General features: G+C 44.3%; 1 protein-coding gene across 1 annotated transcript in view; it reads left to right on the plus strand.

The window, feature by feature from the left end:
* Positions 1-20,232, plus strand: part of SLC9A6 (solute carrier family 9 member A6) — a 361,491-nt gene that overhangs the window by 175,008 nt on the left and 166,251 nt on the right. Inside the window, exons 7-9 of the mRNA XM_078688580.1 lie at positions 15,968-16,109; positions 16,269-16,374; positions 18,166-18,254. Coding sequence (XP_078544706.1) covers positions 15,968-16,109; positions 16,269-16,374; positions 18,166-18,254 — 337 coding nt within the window. The remainder of the gene's footprint in view (positions 1-15,967; positions 16,110-16,268; positions 16,375-18,165; positions 18,255-20,232) is intronic.

The raw sequence follows: 20,232 nt of genomic DNA on the forward strand, positions 1-20,232 counted from the left end.
GAACAGGGCAAACCAAACTACAAAAGCCAATTCTTACACTGGGAAGGAAACAAGCTTCCGGGGACCGGTTTCTGGTATTACAGCCGTCTTCGGCCCGGCTTGCTTGAATCCTGATGGTGCAATGAGCAAGGGACTAATGTCTGAGTATACCCTTCCACGCTTAGGGTGGACAAAAATATTTACAACAAGGGGTGGTGAGGGACAGAGTCTCTGAATTAAGCAGAATACTCTCACCCAGTCAAGAGATCAGGGCTAGATCCAACACCGTTTTTTAGCTCAATGCACCATCCCAGTTTCAGAACCTGGCTGAATGCAAATTAGTCTGTTCCTGTCCCAGTGCATGATGGGAACAGGGCAAACCAAACTACAAAAGCCAATTCTTACACTGGGAAGGAAACAAGCTTCCGGGGACCGGTTTCTGGCATTACAGCCGTCTTCGGCCCGGCTTGCTTGAATCCTGATGGTGCAATGAGCAAGGGACTCATGTCTGAGTATACCCTTCCACGCTTATGGTGGACAAAAATATTTACAACAAGGGGTGGTGAGGGACAGAGTCTCTGAATTAAGCAGAATACTCTCACCCAGTCAAGAGATCAGGGCTAGATCCAACACCGTTTTTTAGCTCAATGCACCATCCCAGTTTCAGAACCTGGCTGTATGCAAATTAGTCTGTTCCTGTCCCAGTGCATGATGGGAACAGGGCAAACCAAACTACAAAAGCCAATTCTTACACTGGGAAGGAAACAAGCTTCCGGGGACCGGTTTCTGGCTGGTTGACGCGGTCCCTCCGGGTGATCTTGTAGCCCTCCGCGATGGCGATGTCGGGCGCTGAGGAGGCGTTCATCCAGGTTTCCGTGAGGAAGGCGACGTCCGGAGATGTGGTGTCGAGCAGGTTCCATAGTTCCACGGTGTGTCTGTGGACGGAGGGGGTGTTGAGCAGGATGCACTTCAGGTGGTTGCTGTTGGTGATCGGCTTGGCGGGTGCGGGTGCGGTGCAGGTCCGGATGCAGGAGAACTTGCAGGATTGGCAGGTGAAGGGTCCGTGGGTGCGTCCTGGGGTGGCTCGGTGGCATTCGGGGATCCGGCCAGTGTTGAGTGCGCTGAGGGAGGCGGCGTCGTACGTCCGGCGGGTGGGATGGCATCTGCGGGGGCCAGGGGGTCTGGCGCTGGGCGCGGTCCAGACGCGGACGGGCGCAGACGTGCTTGCCTTTGGCGCGCCTTCGGCGCACAATCGGGGCGCCCGCTGCACGTGAACACTGCGCGTACGCGCGGACTCTGCCATTAATGGAGAGTGGGGGGGGAGCGAGGGAGGAGCAGCTGGGAGGTGGGAGCGGGGTGGCGAATGGGAGAGGGTCGAGGGGAAACCAGCAGGAGTGGGGGCGGGGCCGCGGGGGAGCAGCGGCAGGGAGCGGGGTGGACCAGCGGGGACAAAAGCGCTAGGGCAGACGGTGACAACAGGGGGCAGAGCACAAGGGCAACAGGAACAGAACAGTACAAACCGGGTCAAATTACGGCGATAACAGGGGGCAGAACAGTACAGAGCACAAGGGCAACAGGAACAGAACAGTACAATCTAAGGCGATACTACAAACCACAGTGGGGGCACAATCAGGGCAGCGATGCGGCGGCGGCAGCAGGGAACCGGTGACTTCCTGGAGGGGCCACGCGGCGGGTAGAGGGACCGGCACTGACGAGGTCAGGCTAGGTCCAAACAATATATTTAAACAAAGTGTGAAGTGTTTTTGCATATGTATATCCCAGTTTCGCAATTAATCTAGTTTTTTCACTAGTTCTGGGTGATCATTTGCACTTAATATTTATCATCGACGTTTCGACCCCTGGAAATGTAGTGAAAGTGTGTTCGTCTTAGGGTGGTCTTATCAGGACTAGAAAAGAATCTGTGTGTGGCCTTCAAGAGGGAATCCCTGACCTCAGAAGGCGGTTTCTCTGGAGGTGGAAGGCCCCGGATAATGTAATTTGGACATAAGGAGATATTTCAAACTTGGAACCCCGAGCGCCAGACGCCGGAGATATATAGGCACTAAGTGCATGTGCCTTGGACTAATCTTACCTAACGATTAAGAAGAGTAACGTCCAATACAGGTCATATGTTATGAACAAGCGGCTGTGCTTTCATAGAAATCAGGGTAGAACCTCTTGAAGGCCACACACAGATTGTTTTCTAGTCCTGAAGAAGACCCCCTAAGACGAACACACTTTCGCTACATTTCCAGGGGTCGAAATGTCAACGATAAATATTAAATGCAAATGATCACCCAGACCTAGTAAAAAAAACTAGATTAATTGCGAAACTGGGATGATTCATATTCAAAAACACTTCACACTTTGTTTAAATGTATTGTTTGGATTTACAATTATGTGTCATCTGTGTATTGTGTTGTGATGTGTATATATAATTTTATTTTTTGTGTTCACTTCACATTATTTTGTTGTAAACAGTGTTGATCTGTGTGTATACGTATTTGTTCTTGTTTTGACTACATGATTTACATACATTTTCTAGAAATCTCTGAATTACAGGTTCTCTTTTCGATTTTACCTTTTATTTGGGAGAAATTAACAAACAGTATGTATTTTCATTAAATGTAAGCCCTACTAAGAGAGAGGGACATAAATTGAATACAAGCTAGATGCTCCTTTGAAGCTATCATATGGCACTAGGAGCACCAATTTATTTTTCTCCCACTCAATTCTCCAGGGGTATCCTGGAAGAATTTGTGTAGGAAAACATTGAAAATGTAAAACATCAGGTTTACAACCGAAACAATAAGTGCCTCTACTCTTAATCACCTTCGTGATCAACAAAATGTCTCCATGGACCTCAATGGCGTCACACTATAAGAAACCTAAGCAGGCTTCAATGCTGTCACGCTACGAGAAACCTAAGCAGACTTCAATGTTGTCACGCTATCGGAAACCTAAGAAGGCTTCAGTGGTGTCATGCTATCGGAAACCTAAGCGGACTTCAGTGGTGCCACGCTATCGGAAACCTGAGCAGACTTCATTGGTGTCACGCTATCGGAAACCTAAGCAAACTTCAGTGGTGCCTTGCTATCGGAAACCTGAGCATACTTCAATGGTGTAACACTATCAGAAACCTGAGCAGACTTCAATGGTGTCACGCTATCGGAAACCTAAGAAGACTTCAATGTTGTCACGCTATCGGAAACCTAGGTAGACTTCAGTGATGCCACGCTATCGGAAACCTAAGCAGACTTCAATCGTTTCACTCTATCTAAAACCTAAGCAGACTTCAATGGTTTCACTCTATTGGAAACCTGAGCAGACGTCAATGGTGTCAATCTATCGGAAACCTGAGCAGACTTCAATGGTGTCACGCTATCGGAAACCGAAGCAGACTTCAATGGTGTCACAATATCAGAAACCTAAGCAGACTTCAGTGGTGTCACGCTATCAGAAACTGTTTGTTCTCTATTCACTTTAATAAGATCTCTCTCTCACCAGTCAGAGTTAATTCCCATTTAAGAGTCAACAGGAAGGCAAGTTTGCACATATTATATTATCATTCCATCATGCAGGAGCCCAATCTAATTTACCGTCTGTAAAGTCATACGCTGAAAGTATTTCCCTTTGGTGTTATTACCATGATATTAACTTGATAGAACTCAGAACGAGGGGGTTGGCACCCAATGGATGAGCGGTCACGGAGCGGCACAAGTGTCTATGTTGAAGCTGAAATAAAAGTCACTCTAGGGTTCTTGAACAACAAAATATCAGCCTTACCAACAAGCAGAAGCAACAGGTATGCTCAGAATTGCCTAAACAAAGTATGATGCCATTTTAGCTCGACTGCCATGCCTTGTAACATGGCAGCGTGTCTTGTTCAGTAGAGGTACTGAAAAATGTAAGTCATATATTTAGCTTTTTAAGATATGACACAGGGTTCTCAGATTGTAGGTTACCATAACAACCCTGCTAGCCTCTGCTCTACTGAATGCTACCACCAAACCTTACAGAATTCAATCTACTGGTGTGAGAAAGTGGCTCTATATGTACTAGTCCAAAGTAAGGTACAGTGTGTATAGAGTCCACAATCCCCAGAGGTATAACAGAAGTTAAAGTCAGGTCTGACCTTACTCTCTAAAGTGGTAGCTTGGTCGAGCAGTAAGGCAGTACCAGAGGACAGTGTAAAGCATTTGTTGTACACAGTCAGTCAGCAAAAGGTTTCACACACTCAAGAACTGAACTCTAGGCCAACTGTTTTTATATCCAAAGATATAGTAGTTTTATTTTTAGAGTCAACAGGTATCAAAATATACTTTTCTCGATATGAGTACTCTCATATAATTACTTTACATAGAGGCAATAAACTTTGTAAACACAATAGGTACAATGGTTGCTTCTCCTGAGGCGGAAAGCCGGGAGACCGTGTGTAATCCTGACAGTATTTAAATTTTTGTTTATTTTATGCTCGAATTTCATTTGCGCCGCAAAGCTTTTCTTTTTAAATAAATACACTTGCCTGCAGCTACCTGCACGAATTTTATTAGTCTGAGGCCCTGCATACAGCCAAACTAGTTGCTGAATGGGAGGTGGTTCTTAGCGGCCATATTAGGCGTAGACCCAGCCCCAGCGCTCTAGCGCTCGAGGCTACTGTATAAAATCATACGGCGATGCCTCCGCGCAGCGGACGCGGTCAGCGGGGGCGCCGGAGTCGCGCCGGCGTCAAGCCTAAGTCCTGCGCTCATCCGCGCAGAGGACGGGCAAAGGGCCAGACACTCTGCTCAGGTAAATACTCTACCCAGAGATGCTCTAATAGCCTTAAATAAAAACACTAATAAATGCCAACATGTGGATACCTGGATGGGGCCAATCTGTTGTTATGGTTGTAGGCGATTTTTAGAACCCTATCATATGCCTAAAGGGGATACAAAACCAAAGCATATAAAAGGTGGACTGATAAATGCACGGTCAATGTGTAAAAATTCCCTTCATATATACGATCTTATTACTGAAAAACAGTTAGACTGCCTATTTATCACTGAAACCTGGCTACGCGAATGGTCCAACCCTGACATTGTTCATGCCTTACCTCCTGGGTTCTCTCTGTAGACAAGATCGACTAGAACAGCGAGGCTGACCAATATCTATAGAGACTTTCTAAAATGCTCAACGGATCTCACAGACATCAGAGGAGCGGAAAGCCTTAGTTTGTGCATTCAAGTGTGTGATACCTTCACTTTCGCAGGGGCATTGCTATACCGCCCTCCTGGTCAACCCACGCAGTTCCTGGATAGCATAGGGGATGTCCTTGGTGATTTGTCTCTTAGGTTCGCCAATTTTACTCTATTAGGAGACGTTAACTTTCATTTGGATGACCCAAATGATCCCCATGCATCCAGTTTTAAAGAAACGCTGCATGTTTTGGGGCTGACAATGAAGGTACTAGAAACGACTCACGAGGCTGGACATACCCTCAACTGCATTGGTTCCAATATGGACGCATTGACGGTCGGACGGCTATCGTGGACAGACCATTATTCCATTGAATTCAACCTCAAGATTGAGGGAAATGAGATAAAGATAAAGGAGATACCAAAAAAGGGCACACCCTCACCTTGCTGGGGAAAAATCATAGAGCACCCTGATCTTGGTGAATGGGTGAAAGAGAGCAAACCCACTCTCACAGGGAACACAACGATAGATTATCAGAGATTTGAGAGTTGGATGACTACGATCGGAAACCAAATCAAAAACCCAGGCAGAAGCTCTGCCTCAAGTAAAAAGAGGATATCTGCACCCTGGTTTTTAGGTGAACAAAAAGAAATGCTAGGTAAAATCAGAATTCTAGAGCGAAGATGCTGACGTAACTATGGGATTGAAGAAAAGGAGGCATACAAGAGAGCAAGGAGGCTTTATCATGCTTCTATAAAAGGCGCAAAAGCCAAGTACTTTACTTCTCTAATTGAAGCCTCCAGTAATAAACAGAAAGAAATATTTAAAATTGTTAACAGCTTCAGAAAGCCCAAAGCGTTAACACAAGAGATCCCACCCTCCCAGACTCTGTGACGAGATAGCTAACTATTTCGCACAGAAAATAGATACCCTTACGAAAGATTTTCCTCAGTTTGAGAAAGAGGAATTAGAGGATAAAACCAGCACAGATATAGGCAAATCATGCTGGGACACCTTCAATCAAATCAGTCTGGAAGACACATATCAGGGGATATCTGCGATTAAGTCAGGATCTCCTTTCGATCCCTGTCCCCCTATGCTGCTTAAAGCAATAATAGAAGAAGTTAATCCAGTAATTAATTCTATTATAAACTCATCCCTCCAATCAGGTGAAATCCCCTCCCACTGGAAAGTGGCAGCAGTCAGACCACTGCAGAAGAAGGTTTTTCAGGATCCTGCTACCCTTTCTAAACTGCGCCCCATTTCACTCCTCCCAGCTGTTTGCAAATTGACGGAATTACATGTTAATAAGCAATTTATGGCTTTTTTGGAGGAAAATGAAACTCTTCATCCATGTCAAGCAGGTTTTAGAGCTAATCATTCAACTGAATCTGCCCTGTTGTCCTCAACTGAAACCATTCGAGCTGCATTGGATCAGGGCAAGATGGCAGTCCTGATCCTATTAGATCTTTCTGCAGCGTTCGATACCGTGTCCCACGCTATCCTTTTACATCGCCTTGCAAATGTGGGCATAGCGGGAACCGTTTTCGATCGGTTCAAAAATTATTTGGCACACAGACGCCAGATTATTAGGTTGGGAAATTTCCGCTCTGAGGAGAAAGTGTTGAAAACAGGGGTTCCGCAGGGCTCGAGTTTGAGCCCCACATTGTTCAACCTGTATATGGTTCCCCTGATTAAACTGATCTCCTCTTTCGGTATCCGTACGATTGCATATGCCGATGATACCCAGTTGGTATTGATTCCAGACCAATGCGGGAATGACCCTGAGGGAATGCCTATCAGCAACTTTTACGTGGATGATGAACAATCACCTAAAGTGTAACTCTGCGAAAACAGAAATTCTGCCCTTTGGACCTAACAACTGCTTCTCTCCTCAGGATTGGTGGCCTCAGGAGACAGAGGCTCCACCAAAGACCATCAATGCAATACGAAATCTGGGCATCAAATTTGATAACACCCTGTCCTTCACACAACAAGCAAAAGAAGTAGCAGGTGCTTGCTTTAACATCATTAGGGACCTTAGAAAATCTTTCCAATTGCTCCCCCTGAGTGCCAGGTGGACGGTTGCAGTGGCTAGGTTAACATCTAGGCTAGATTACTGTAATAGTCTGTACGCAGGGTTAAATAAATCGGCCTCTGCTGCATTAGATGCCCTTCACTGGCTCCCAGTACAAAAGCGTATCCTGTTCAAGGTCCTTATTATCACCTACAGAGCCTTTCACCATCAGGGCCCATTGTACCTGCGTAGGCTTTTTAAACCATACCATCCGACGAGAGAACTTAGATCCTCTACAGCAAATCTCCTCTCCGTTCCCAGATTTAGGCTGACAACCAAAGGAGGAAAATCTCTAGCAGTTATCGGCGCTAAGGCATGGAACAAATTACCCCCCTGCCTTCGGGAAGCCACCTCGGAGCTTAGGTTCAGAAAAATACTAAAAACATGGATTTACACACTGTCAGACACAGGCTGTAAAGCCTTATTATGATCCCTCCTTTGCTACATGGGCAGTCCAGCTGTGGTTATCTGCTGGTATTTCAAGAGTCTCAGCGCCAAGATGCTCCGTGAAGTGGTAGTGCGCTATAAAAATCCCATATCACATCTCATCACATCGCATCACATCAATGGGTTTTTCTACATAAATGCAGCTGATTACTTTATCGATTACTTTTGTAACTCAAGGACTGAATCCTAGATTCAGGCCTGAGGTCTAAGCTGAAAACAGCTTAGTAAAAACGTTTTAGTGATTGCAATGATTTTTAAAGAATAAAAAGGTATTTTAAAAGTTCACACTTGGAAACTTTTCAGTGAAAATCTAGCAATGTTATCCACCGGGAGAAAATTCAGGTTACAGGTAAAGTACGTTCTCGTTACTTGTGTAATCCAGTACTGGGCTCCTAGGTCCAGCACTGGGGTCTCTACTTAAGACAGGTAAGTAATTATGTTTCAGTAGTAGGTACGATTTTTAAGGAATATTTCAAGTTTTCAAAAGTAGACACTTGGAAGAAATTTCATAGAAAAGCAGACAATGGATTCCTATGGAAAAAATTCATGTTACTAGTAAACCCTGTTAGGATTACTTTTGCGGTTCAGTACTGGTATACAAGGTACAGTACTGGCTTCTTTCCTGATCCCAGGTGAGTACTTCAGAATTCGGTATTCGGCTAATTTTATAGGAATATTTTAGTTTCAAAACTTCACACTTAGAAGATTTTTCGACTCAAACCTGTCAAGGTTATCCTATGGCAGGAAAGTGAGTTATCGGTTTTCAGGTGAGTACTCGACTGGTGAAGTTAAGGTTCTGGGCATAGACTCAGGGGTCCCCCAGGGTCAGGTAAGTACAGTTGGTACACCCTCAACGGCACAGGGGCAGCTGGGTGCAGAGGTAGTTGGGCCCAATGTTATCCAATGAGAGGCAGGCGGCCTTCGGTGGGTGGCTGCTGGCTAGAAGGCCACGCGGCTGTGGGAGCTGGGCTCTTGGTCACTTGCTCAGGGCAAATGGGGAAGTAGAATAGGACAAAGGTTGCACTGCCAGGGCCACTCGGGCGGCTGGGTGCAGGGTGCTTTTGAGCCGTCGTGCGCTCAATATTATTCAGTGGCGATCTGGAAAAGGGAACAAAGGCTGCAGGCTCGGGGACGGAGGATCCTCTGGTGTGACTAACACTTTGAGGGGTAAGTTGGGATCTTGGAGGATAGGTAGGCACCCCGGAGTTGGGCACAGGGGGCCGTGGGGCGCAGGGTGCAGGGGTGTCTTTTGAGGTGGGGAAATCTTACCCCCTGCTGGCCGCGGTCGGAGGGGTCCTTTGTCCTGAGGCTGCAGGTGTTGTCCGGGTCATCAAGGAGGGTCCTTGGGCACTGGATTCCAGGTCAGAATCGCCAGGGGGACGTCCTTAGGGTCTTGATTCACTCCAGCACAGGCCAGGCTTGGCGGGTGCAGAGAGGGCAGGGTTCGCAGTTCCGGGCTGAAGCAAGGGCTTGTTACTGGCTTTGAGCAGTACCGCTGCTTGTGGGAGACCCAGGTAGTCAGAGTCACAAGGAGGTCAGGTCCTCTGGGGTTTTTGAGGTTGCTGACCACAGGAGACGCCGGGGTTTAGTAGGAGCAGGTTCGAGGGTCGACAGGCCGGTAGGGCTGGGGCCAAATCAGTTGGTGTCTTCCTCTTTGTAGCAGCTGCGCGGCAGGTCTAATTGTTCTTCTTTTTTTATTTCGGAATCTGGAGTTGTGGAAAAAGGTTCAGGGTGCCCCTAAATCCTGAATTTAGGGGTGTTACAGGTAGAGCAAGGGCAGGGACCAATGTGTCCCTGTCCTGGGTTGGGTACACACCCTAGCCTGCTCCTCTCCTGTGGGAGGAGGGCAGGAGCCTAGCTGTGATTGGGCAGGGCTCCCCATCTTCAAGATGGCTGGGGCCCGGGGTCATGCTTCACCTCGCCTCTCCCACCTGAGGGGTGGGGTTGACACAGGCTGGCACCACCCCTTTTCTGACGTAGGATTTCCCACCAGTCTTCCCGCCAGAGTGGGGGTCAGAACTGGTGGGAGCCAGTTGCTGAGTACAGCAAGTGGTCTGGAGAAGCTCACAAAGGTGGAATGCCTTTGAAGCTTCTTTGCCCATCCTGTGGGAGGAGGCTTGGCACCTCTTCCCAGGATGTGCATTGTTGCAGGTCCAGGAGAGCGGGAGCTCGCCACCCAGGTGTCCAGCAACATGTCTGCTGTGTGGCAGCCTAAAGCGGTACAAAAGGGGGTGGTGATAGACGGAACATCTGAATCAATCAAACACTCACACCCAGTCAAAATATCTGGGTTTAATCCATCACCGTTCTTTAGCCCACTCTGCCACCCCAGTTCAGACATGGCTATATGCAAATCAGTCTGACCCTGTACCTCATGGGAACAGTCCAGCCCGAACTGCCAAGCCATGTCTTCCCTGGACCGGAAACAAGCTTCTGAGGACCGGTTTCTGGCATTCCAGCCGTCTTCAGCCCGGCTTGCTTGAATCCAGTGGCAAAGTGAGCAAGGGTCTCACGTCTGAGCACACCCTGCCACACTTATGGCGGCCAAAACCGGTACAAAAGGGGGCTTTTGTATGCCAGGGCAGTGGGTTTGTGGGCATGGCACACAGGGATGTGTGCCATGTCGACTCTGTTTAGTTCTGCACCAGGACACTCAGCCTGCAAAGGCAGTGTGTGTGTGTGTCAGGGTACTGGGCCCCTAAGGGTGGCACAATAAGTGCTGCAGCCCCTAGGGGTCTTCTCTGGTCACAATGCCCTGGATACCTAGGGTACCATTTACTAGGGGCTGACATGTGGCCAGAGATGCCAATTGAGTTTAGGCTTTAATGCAGTTTTTAGGGAAGGAACACAGGCTTTGGGTACCTGATTGGCAGGGACCCAGGGCACACCACGGAATAGTGCATCAGGTATCAGGCAAAAAGTGGGGAGTGGGGTACTGCAACAGAAACTCACTTTCTCACAACGGGTTATTCGATCTTCCTTACAGGTCTGTGTGGCAAGTGAACAAGCCAGCCACGTGGTCTTGGGTGAAGAATACGCTTGTGAAACTTTTCTTCCTACCTACCTTCTGTAGAGTTGATTGTGTTGTGAAAAAAAATAAACATGCACAATTTTCAGCAAGGTTTCACTTCCTATTCACAAGATCCTACCATGTACGACGCAATCATCCATGTGGCCCCTAGATGGCAATGTTTGGCACTAATACCAAAATGTAAGTAACAATAGAAAAACAAGCATTGGCATAGCCAATAGGTCTCGCTTTTGGGATCTTATAAGTGTTTAAACATGCAACAGTTAATGTTCTTGCACCAAGGATATTGTGCTGCATATCTAAATAGTTATAAGGTCCCAAAGGCGAGACCTATTGGCTATGCCAATGCTTGTTTAACCTTGGATCTATCCAGTTTTCTTTGACCATACCAGTCAATTTAGTAAATAGATTTATTGTCTTGCAGGTACATTGGTCGCTGAATGATAATGGTCTAGCGATCAGCACCAGCAAATTCATCTTACCTTTCCTGTGCAGTGGGAGCGAGCAGAGACCATGAAGGATGGTCTGATCTTGGCCCACTGCTTGAGGTGCTAATCCTTCCTGTTTTTGCTTACATTTTCCTTTCATGTGACACAGGCAACAGCCATTTTCTTTTAACATACTAAGGAAAAATGGAAGTGGTGATTTGTTGTAGACGCTAAGCATTGAGTATCCAATGCCGACATCTGAGCTGATTGAGTGTAAACAAGGGGGACCAGCAACATTGGAACGCGTAAATGTTGTAGTAGTGCAACCGACAGTGATACTTATTGTAATAGTGATAGTAGCTGTCTCTGGTAACAGTACTAGTGTTGGCATTTATGCCACTGCTAGTAGTAAACTGGTAATATTAGGGGTTGTAAGAAGGCACAATAAGGGAATTAGTTATGGCACTAGTAGTTTTAGTAGCAGTGAATTTAGTACAGTAATTCCGAGCTATGATAGCATTATGACCAGAAATGGTAATAGAAGTGGTACTAGTAGTATTAGTACTTCTAGAGGTAATATTGGTAGTAGTAGTATTCCAGTTCTATTACAAAGAGTACTACTGATACTGACACTAAAGTTTATAGTAGGGTGGGCGCATACTGCCTTACTTCCCAGCACTCGGTTTGGGTAGCATTTCCAGCACCCCCAAAAAGAATGTGTTGCTCTTTACTATAGAAGGACAACAATCCTGAAACACGTATCTAGAGATGCACAGCACTGGCTGCACCAACAAGGGTGAAAAACTAAAGCCTGACACTGAATTACGTGTTATCATGCACCGCATTTACTATGATGCATCGGGGCAAACCGAGTGCTGGGATGTGAGGCAGTGTGGGCCCACCCACCCTCCTGACTAAAGTTTATAGTGGCAGGACTTGAAATTATGCGATTTTTAATAATTCAGTAGTTGAACCATTAGCAGGAATAGCACCAGCAGTGACAACTTTAGTAGCAAGGAACATGGCACAGAGAGTAAGTAATAATGTATTTTGATGGGGGATGGAAAGTATATAGGCCAGTGAAGGGTAAAGTGGGGCTGGATTATCAGATGTAGTAGGAGCCTTTGTGGCAGGCTGATGAGGATTTTCGGATACATAAGCCTATTGGTGTAAAGTAAAAAATCACAACCATTCACTTCACATCTTTCTTGATACAAGTATGGAAGCAGGTCACAAAGCAGAGGATGACCTAAACTAGAAAAATTATTTTAGAGATTTTAGTAATGATATAATGTAAAGAGTGCGTTATTTTTTAATCCAGCGGAACCACACATCCGCTGTGACGAATAGCACGTGTTCTATTCTATTTAAGAATATTCACATATCGACGCAGTTGTCTCTGGGCACATAACGGCAAGTTATTATCACATCATTAAGTATCAGTAATTCTGCCTTCCCTGGACCTACTGAGTTGCGGAGTAACAGACTCACTGGGAGAACAGGATGGATTCCGCATTGTTGTAGGTGCAAGTTAGCAGAGGCATTTTTTTACTTGCTGTCTGTCCTGGAAACTTGCCCCAGTAACACAGAAAACACCCTATCTCAGTAGAGATGTGTGTGTGTGTGGGCTTAAACTCAAACCCCAGAAAGGCCCATGCAGCACCCGAGCAATCAAAAAGAAACACCAGCACACTAGTTTATATGTGGCAAACACCCTACCTCCAGCACAGCCGCCAAAGTTGCCCCTTAGTAATGTCCACATTAGAAAAGACAGGAAAGGGTTATGTAATTTCCTGCGGCCTGATGAAGCGCTCGGAGCAGTCTGACATGCAGCTTCGTCGCAGCTAACACTGACAGTGACACTCGCTGCATCTACCGGCGTCTAAAATGGAAGGCTGGCTGCTGGGAATCTGAAATTTACGTCTCTGGAATAAACACGCTGAAAGTTTGATAACAAGGCTTGTTAATTACTGCCCCCGCGTAGTAACTCGGCAAGCTGTTGGAGGTGTTGAAAGGAAGGCAGATGCGGATTACAGAATCTGAAGAGTACATTGTTTGCAAGCGCTGAGGATTATAGAAGCTCTGTGTGTGTGTGATCTTCCTCAGAACCCTAGGCATTCGTCAACATGTGTACAGCTACGTGTCAGTTAGTTTTAGCATAAACAAAACGTGACACTGCAAAAGATTGCAACAAACAATAACTTCTGCATGTGGATGCTGAATTTGGGAACTGGAGCGTTGAGTGGTACAGGTTTAAAAAAACAATCCTTATTAAAGGAGACAATAAACGAGTCCCTCTAACCATACACAAACAACCAAACATACCAAGCAAATGTGCGTGCAAAAGTGATCGCGAGCAAGATGTGAAAAACACGCGGACTGGTGAGTGGTGTGCGCTCGCCATTAGGAGAGAGGAAAGCCATATGGCGCCTCTGCTCGTCATTGTGCGAGTAACCACTCGCTCTGTCAGCCGTGTGGTAAGACTTTTAAAAGCCCACACACTAAATGTCTTGCAGAGCAGCAGCGCATGCGCTGGCTCAGCGAGACCTATCGAGTCAATTCAATGAACTTTGGCGTGTATGAATCAACTACAACAGTATGCATGAACACAAATATGTTACAAATGATTAATATCAGCTAAAAACATGTAAAATGGCACTTTTTTGATAACACGGGGTCAAAGTTAATCACATCATAAAATGTCAATTTAAAAAAGCAATTCAGGTTCATCAAATCATCATGGGCTCAGCGCTCTATTGGGACAATTATACTTTTACGTATATTAAGTGCATTTATAATAAAAAGCGCCCGTTGAGACAGACCCTGTTATCATTAAGTTCAGATAAATATTTTACTGCAGCAAGATGCGATCCATTGCCGGATGCAAGCCAAAGTGTTTTTAAGTAATTACTTCTAAAACCAGAATTAAAGTCACAAAACAGCATAAAGTGCACAGTCAGTGCTCTGTTTACTCCTTCCATTGCATGGGCAAGGGAACCCGTCCAAAGGACAGGTTTTCATTGTGGGAAAGGCAAGTAAATGATGGACAATTCCCAATCTTACCAGTGAAAATTTATTTTTTGAATTGTTGAAAACCTTTGGCACCGTTTGGCTAATGTGCATGACATTTTGCACACCCTTTGCAAAACTGGCTATGGTTCAGCATGTCAAGTATGGGTGGGTGGTCAGCTAAGAGTTATAATTGAATAGTTCAATATTCAAAAATGGCAGCAACAGTGAAATGTCTATTGCGGTCACCTTTACAGGATATTGGCCTCTCTAGGTCTCCAGAATAAAAAAATCAAATACGTTATATGTGGGCAGGGTGAGCATACCCTAAACCCTTGTCAGTGCACAACATAATTGATAACTGTAAATGTTTTGCTTGCAATAGACCAATTTTTTGACGTGCCTATGGCAAAGCGATGTTGTGAGTACAGTGGGGCTGTCCGTTATGATGTGGCTTGCACACTGCAGTGCCGAATTTCAGTATTTTGTTTTTCAGTTTTTTACTGGTTTTCTGGTTGCTAAGCCATACTTAACATTTAAAGGGATTTCTTTTATGAAAAATGACTCACACACACGGTCATAGTCCCTTTGAATCATTACCGGACAGACGCACGCACACAACACACACACTCTTAGTCAGAGGCCTTCTGAATTATTACTTGATGAATGGAAAGAAATCTTAGACGACTATTGATTTTTATATACACATTACCTAGGTTCACCATAGGAATACTGGTTAGCTCTATGTTCCTATAGAATGCGCATTTTGATTGAGTCCACAATACAATTTATAGGGACAGTGTTTTAGCTTTAGCATATAATGCTGATAATATGTGAATGGCCCTGAGCGTACACACTTACTCTAAAGTGTTTCATGCTCAGATCCATCGACAAATTGTATATGTATGTTGGAAAGATTATAAAGGTTTAGAAACTGTATTTGGAAATTAAATGCCACACTACAAAAACAAATGTTTAATTGATTGAGTTATTGATAAAGTTAAAATTGAGTAATTGATGAAGTTAAAATTAAGACATGGAAGATGTTATTCGGTACTGTGATTCAAATTGAACACTAAACAGTGTGTTTCCAATAGCATACAAATTCACTAGTCAATGATGTCACATATAAACGGCATTATATTTAGTAATCCCAGTCTCTGCAAATTTCCAAATGGATGATATAAGTAAGAAGAGTCATCAATTAGTAGGAGCCTTGGACCTGACCAAAAGCACATTCGCAGTAAGACAAGTTTCCCAATGGCATTGGCCAGTGGTTGTGGGTAATTCTGCAGCATACACAAACATATCAAACATTGAGTCCCTCTTACATCCTTTCTGTCTTTTCTTTACCACTCATGCGGTATGGTAAAAAAAACGGTTTACTTGAATTAGGGTTGTCCAGTGCAGATCAAGTGGGCCAGATATTTTCCAGAATTTCAGGATTTCTGATAATTTTAGTAACTGTGACATACAATGAAGCTCATGTACATAGTCAGCGTAATCATGGAATTAAGGCCTGCCATATGTTGAATACCCCAGTTTAAATCAAAGTTATGTATATATGTTAATGAACAATATTTTTTTTGTGTTTGATAGTTTTTGTGTCTCTGCCCAGGGCCTTAGTTTTGTTTGAAACGCTTTGAGATTGGATGGTGCATGCAAAATGGTATGGTTTGAAACTTATGTGTAGACTTGGGAATATAACAATCATTTAATAAGATTTACCCTTTTATGTAATGCTTTTTTTTATTGATTGATTGGGCGATCAGTGCTTTTAGCTAATCCTAATAGACATTATACCATTTTTATCTTCAGATCAATCGTGGCATACCAGCCAGCAGGAGAAAATAGTCAGTCACTGGACGTGTCTGCAATGTTTAAATCTATTGGGATATTTCTGGGCATATTCAGCGGATCCTTTGCGATGGGAGCAACTACAGGCGTAGTTACTGCTTTAATATCCTTTTAATACATTTCACAAATGCACACATCTTTTAATACTAAATTTGTTGCTTCATGTATTTATTGTTCAGAATAAACAGTTATTGCAAAGTATTTGGGAAGTAATAAATGGGGCCAGATTAATGGTAAGCTATGAGCCTTAACAATCAATCACGTCACAAAGTTTACAAAACTACATGAGTTTCCATTACTCGAGACAGGTCTGTTCTTCTTGATGTCCTGGAGCACCTTTCTGCTGGCTGAGGCTTGCGGTTTTACAGGTAGGTTTTCATAAGTATTTGAAATTAAGTTTAGAGGTAATTTAAAAGCATAAATCAGTTTCATTATTGTTGTATCACCTACATACTTACAATCAGTAGTACAGTATTTTTAAAGCTCGTACTTATGCTGTACACAACTGATATTTGTATGAGCCCACTGTGAATAGAGATTGCAAATTACCAGTACAGAAATATCATTACTGTTGACGCCAAACACCTCTGTGTTCATTGTTGTCCCTCTCAAGGGAAATTATGCCCTTTATTAGGGATTCTATGTCTTTATTAAGTTTACCCCACCCAAGACCATATCCAAAGATTAACCTATGTCTAAACCTCATGCTGTTCTCTGTACCCACTGGGCACTGCTTCTGGCACTGGCCTATTTAAATAAAGACCATGTACCTGTCACAATTCAAATGTATAGTTTGCCTAAGTCTCCCAACAGTTTATTTAGAATCAGAATTTCATATTGCTGTCACCCTGCGGTCAATTTTGGATGCAGACTGAGATTTATTCTCTGCCTTCTTGCACTGGCACTTCAGTATTCGGCTGTGAAAAGGTGACGCCCCTTTGCAAGAAATAAACAATTTGGATGGTTTAGAAAGATAATGATTTATTTATTTCCATTGCTTGATATAGTTATGAGCTTCCACATCTGAGAAATGTAATGTGAGATGTCTGAGTTTTAGACAAGTGCCAATAGGTGGGGTATTGGGAACTATAAGGAGCCCCTCCGGATGCATATTTGGCATGGACAGAGTGGGTGTTAATTGCAAGCTCTGGGAATGGGTCCCTAATCAGCTTATCTGGTTCACATCATTGTCTGGTGTGGATTAGTTTTGCACTTCCTCGTCATCTTGATGGAAAGGAAATTATGGTTTATGGTTTTCAATTGAAAGTCATTGATCCAGAGGAGGCAACAGTCTAAGCAGTACAGAAAACATTTGCGTGCTGCTAAATTTGGGACCATTTTTTCAGATTACAGTTTAAAATTTGACATGACTTTATTTCCATGTTATTTAGAGGCTCATTCAAAAAGCTCTTATCCGTAAATATACTTTAGGAAATTCATGAGAAGTCACAACTAAGTCAGAGAATGGCCTTCTTGCTAATACCAACTCAGTGAATTAGGCCCTCTGTAAGCCTCTAGTCCCACTTGTTTTGATAAGAGGCTCTCTTTTTTCGCTGGGATCTTTTACTACCAACCACGTGGTCGGTAGAAGCAGTGCTTCATAAAAAGATGTCTTCACCAGGTACGACCAGTTTTGTACAGAAACCAGCACCATGTGGATCCTTTTTTTAAGGACTCAAACATTGTCATGGGGCTAGTTTTTACAGCCTGGGGATCTAGTGCAGTTAATCTGCCGAATCTTTTGGTCAATATGTTCCTGAAGGTGCATACTATGGGATGCCTTTTAAAGTTTGTTTTACTTCCTTCCATTGTCTTCCCTTTTAGAGCCTTGCAAGCAAAATATGTTTTTATATTTTATTAATCCTTCTCTGATAGTTATGCTGAAAGGGACATAAAATCTGTAAAGGAACCTAACTAAGACACTTATATTGTCCTGGATTCATGGTTGTTACTTCAATAGCATTTAGACTCACTCAAATAAATGAATAAATATGTAAAAAAGCAAAATTAGAAGCCTTATTTATGATCAAGTTAAATAATAAGCAGGGTGTTAGGGGTGATGTGACATTAAGAGATACGGGACATTTATTGAGGGAAAACCCTTTTTTCGATTTGTTACAGATGATGTATTGCTAATGAATTTTGAATTTCATTTGCAGGCGTCGTAGCGGTCCTGTTTTGTGGTATTACACAAGCTCATTATACATATAACAATCTATCGCCAGATTCTCAGCGCAGGACCAAGCAGGTAAACATACATTTTTTTAATGCATTTTTAAACAGTAGTTTACTTTGAAACAAAAAAATATTGCATATACATTGCATATATTTGTTTAAGCATTAGTTTGAGTTATGTGAAAATTGTCTTCAGAGAAACAAGTTTGACAGTATTTCAGGGCTTAGCACTAAGCAACAAAATAAATTGACAAAGCCTCTTGTCATTATATCATTGTGTGGCTGTCTTTATTATGGCAAGATTGTGCAACCTTTGCTATGATGAAATCTACTTCTGATTAATGAAAATTGGCCTGGGCTACTAAAAGTTATGTTCACAATAGTGAGCACATCAGACAAGATCTGGCACTCTCTCACGGTAGTTGGCAGTCTCCGTTGCACCTGAGCTTCCCGGTTTGCATCTCTTCCGTAAGTGACTCTACAACGTATACATTTCCTTTTCTGCAATCCGTATCTCTGCCTTGTGGGACTCTTCAACTTACTGACTCCTCCCCTTTGTCCTCCCTGACCCTTGCCTTTCCTGGATCCTGTCTTTTTCTGGATTGCTAATTTACCCTGGTATTGAATGTTATCTTTCTGTAATTAATGCAATTTTAGTTTGCCGTATGTTCCCCCCTGTTGACCTGAAAGTTCCGACCCGCCTTCTAGCACCCTGTCCCTTGTTGCCCTTTGACTAAGCACTCCTTCTCCCCTTGTTGGGGAAAGATTCAATATTCTTACTCTGGAGTCTGTGTCCCCTCTGAGAGAGTCCACAGCGTCAAGGGAACCATGTACAGCTGAGGCATGGTATGCGCCCTTACCAAAGCACTCCCTCTCCCCTTATTGGGGAAGGATCCAGTAGGCAGGCCTTGGAGTCTCAGAGACCCTTCTGAGAGAGTTAACTGCGTAATGGGAGCCTCACGCAGCGGAGATGTGGGAACAATACCACTTCCCCTGGGATCACAGCTTACCGGACATTGGACGAGGTTTTTACCCGTTTACCAGTTTGTGCCCCCTTCACCCTCCCCCCCTCCTTTCATGCTCTGTCTCACCCTCACCTACCGCTTCCCCTCTTTCATTCTTTGTCTACTTCCTCTGCCCCTATGCCCCTCCCCTTAATTCTCTCCCCTTAATTCTCTCCCCTTGCCTTCTATGCCGCCTAGCACCCTGTCCCTTGTGCGCTTTAACTAAGCACTTCTTCTCCCCTTGTTGGGGAAAGATCCAATTACTTATACTCTGGAGTCTGTGTCACCTCTGAGAGAGACCACAGCGCCAAGGGAGCTACTCACAGTTGAGGTATGGTATGGTGCCCCTTGCCAAAGCACTTCCTCTCCCTTTTTTGGGGAAGGATCCAGTAGGTAGGACTTGGAGTCTCAGAGACCCCTCTGAGAGAGTCCATTGCGTAAATAGAGCCTCTCGCAACGGAGTTGGGGGACTGATACCACTTCCCCTGGGATCACAGCTTACTGGACTTTGGACTCAGCTATTACTCGTCTACTGGTTTGTGCCCCCGTCACCCTACCCCTCTTCGTTCATGCTGTCTCTCACCCTCCTCTTTCCCTCCTTTTATTCACTGTCTACTTCCCATGCTCCTACCCCCTCTCCAATGAATCTCTCTCCTTGCCTGCTTTTTCCCTTACACATTTCGTCCTTATTGCTTGTCTCGACCTAACATATAACTATGTAGCTATGCTCTAATAAATGTGTAACCTTTGTAACGATGTAACCTGTAACTATGGTCTGATACTCATGTTAAGCGGTCTGATACCTCCGGGTCTAGCCAGCGCTATATAAAACCCTTCAAATAAATAAATAAAATAAATAAAAATAAAAAGCTAGGCAGCATATGCAGAGTTGGCAGGAGGAGGAACACTAATCTATGGCACTGAAAGATATCCGGCTCGGTATAAGGCACAGTATCCAAAAACTGCTTGAAAATATGGTACAGACAAGTCAAAAGGGATCACTCTGCAAAACTGAGGACAATAATGCAGATCTTCACAGGGTCAGTC

Source organism: Lissotriton helveticus, chromosome 4_1, assembly GCF_964261635.1.
Source record: "Lissotriton helveticus chromosome 4_1, aLisHel1.1, whole genome shotgun sequence".
NCBI lineage: Eukaryota > Metazoa > Chordata > Amphibia > Caudata > Salamandridae > Lissotriton > Lissotriton helveticus.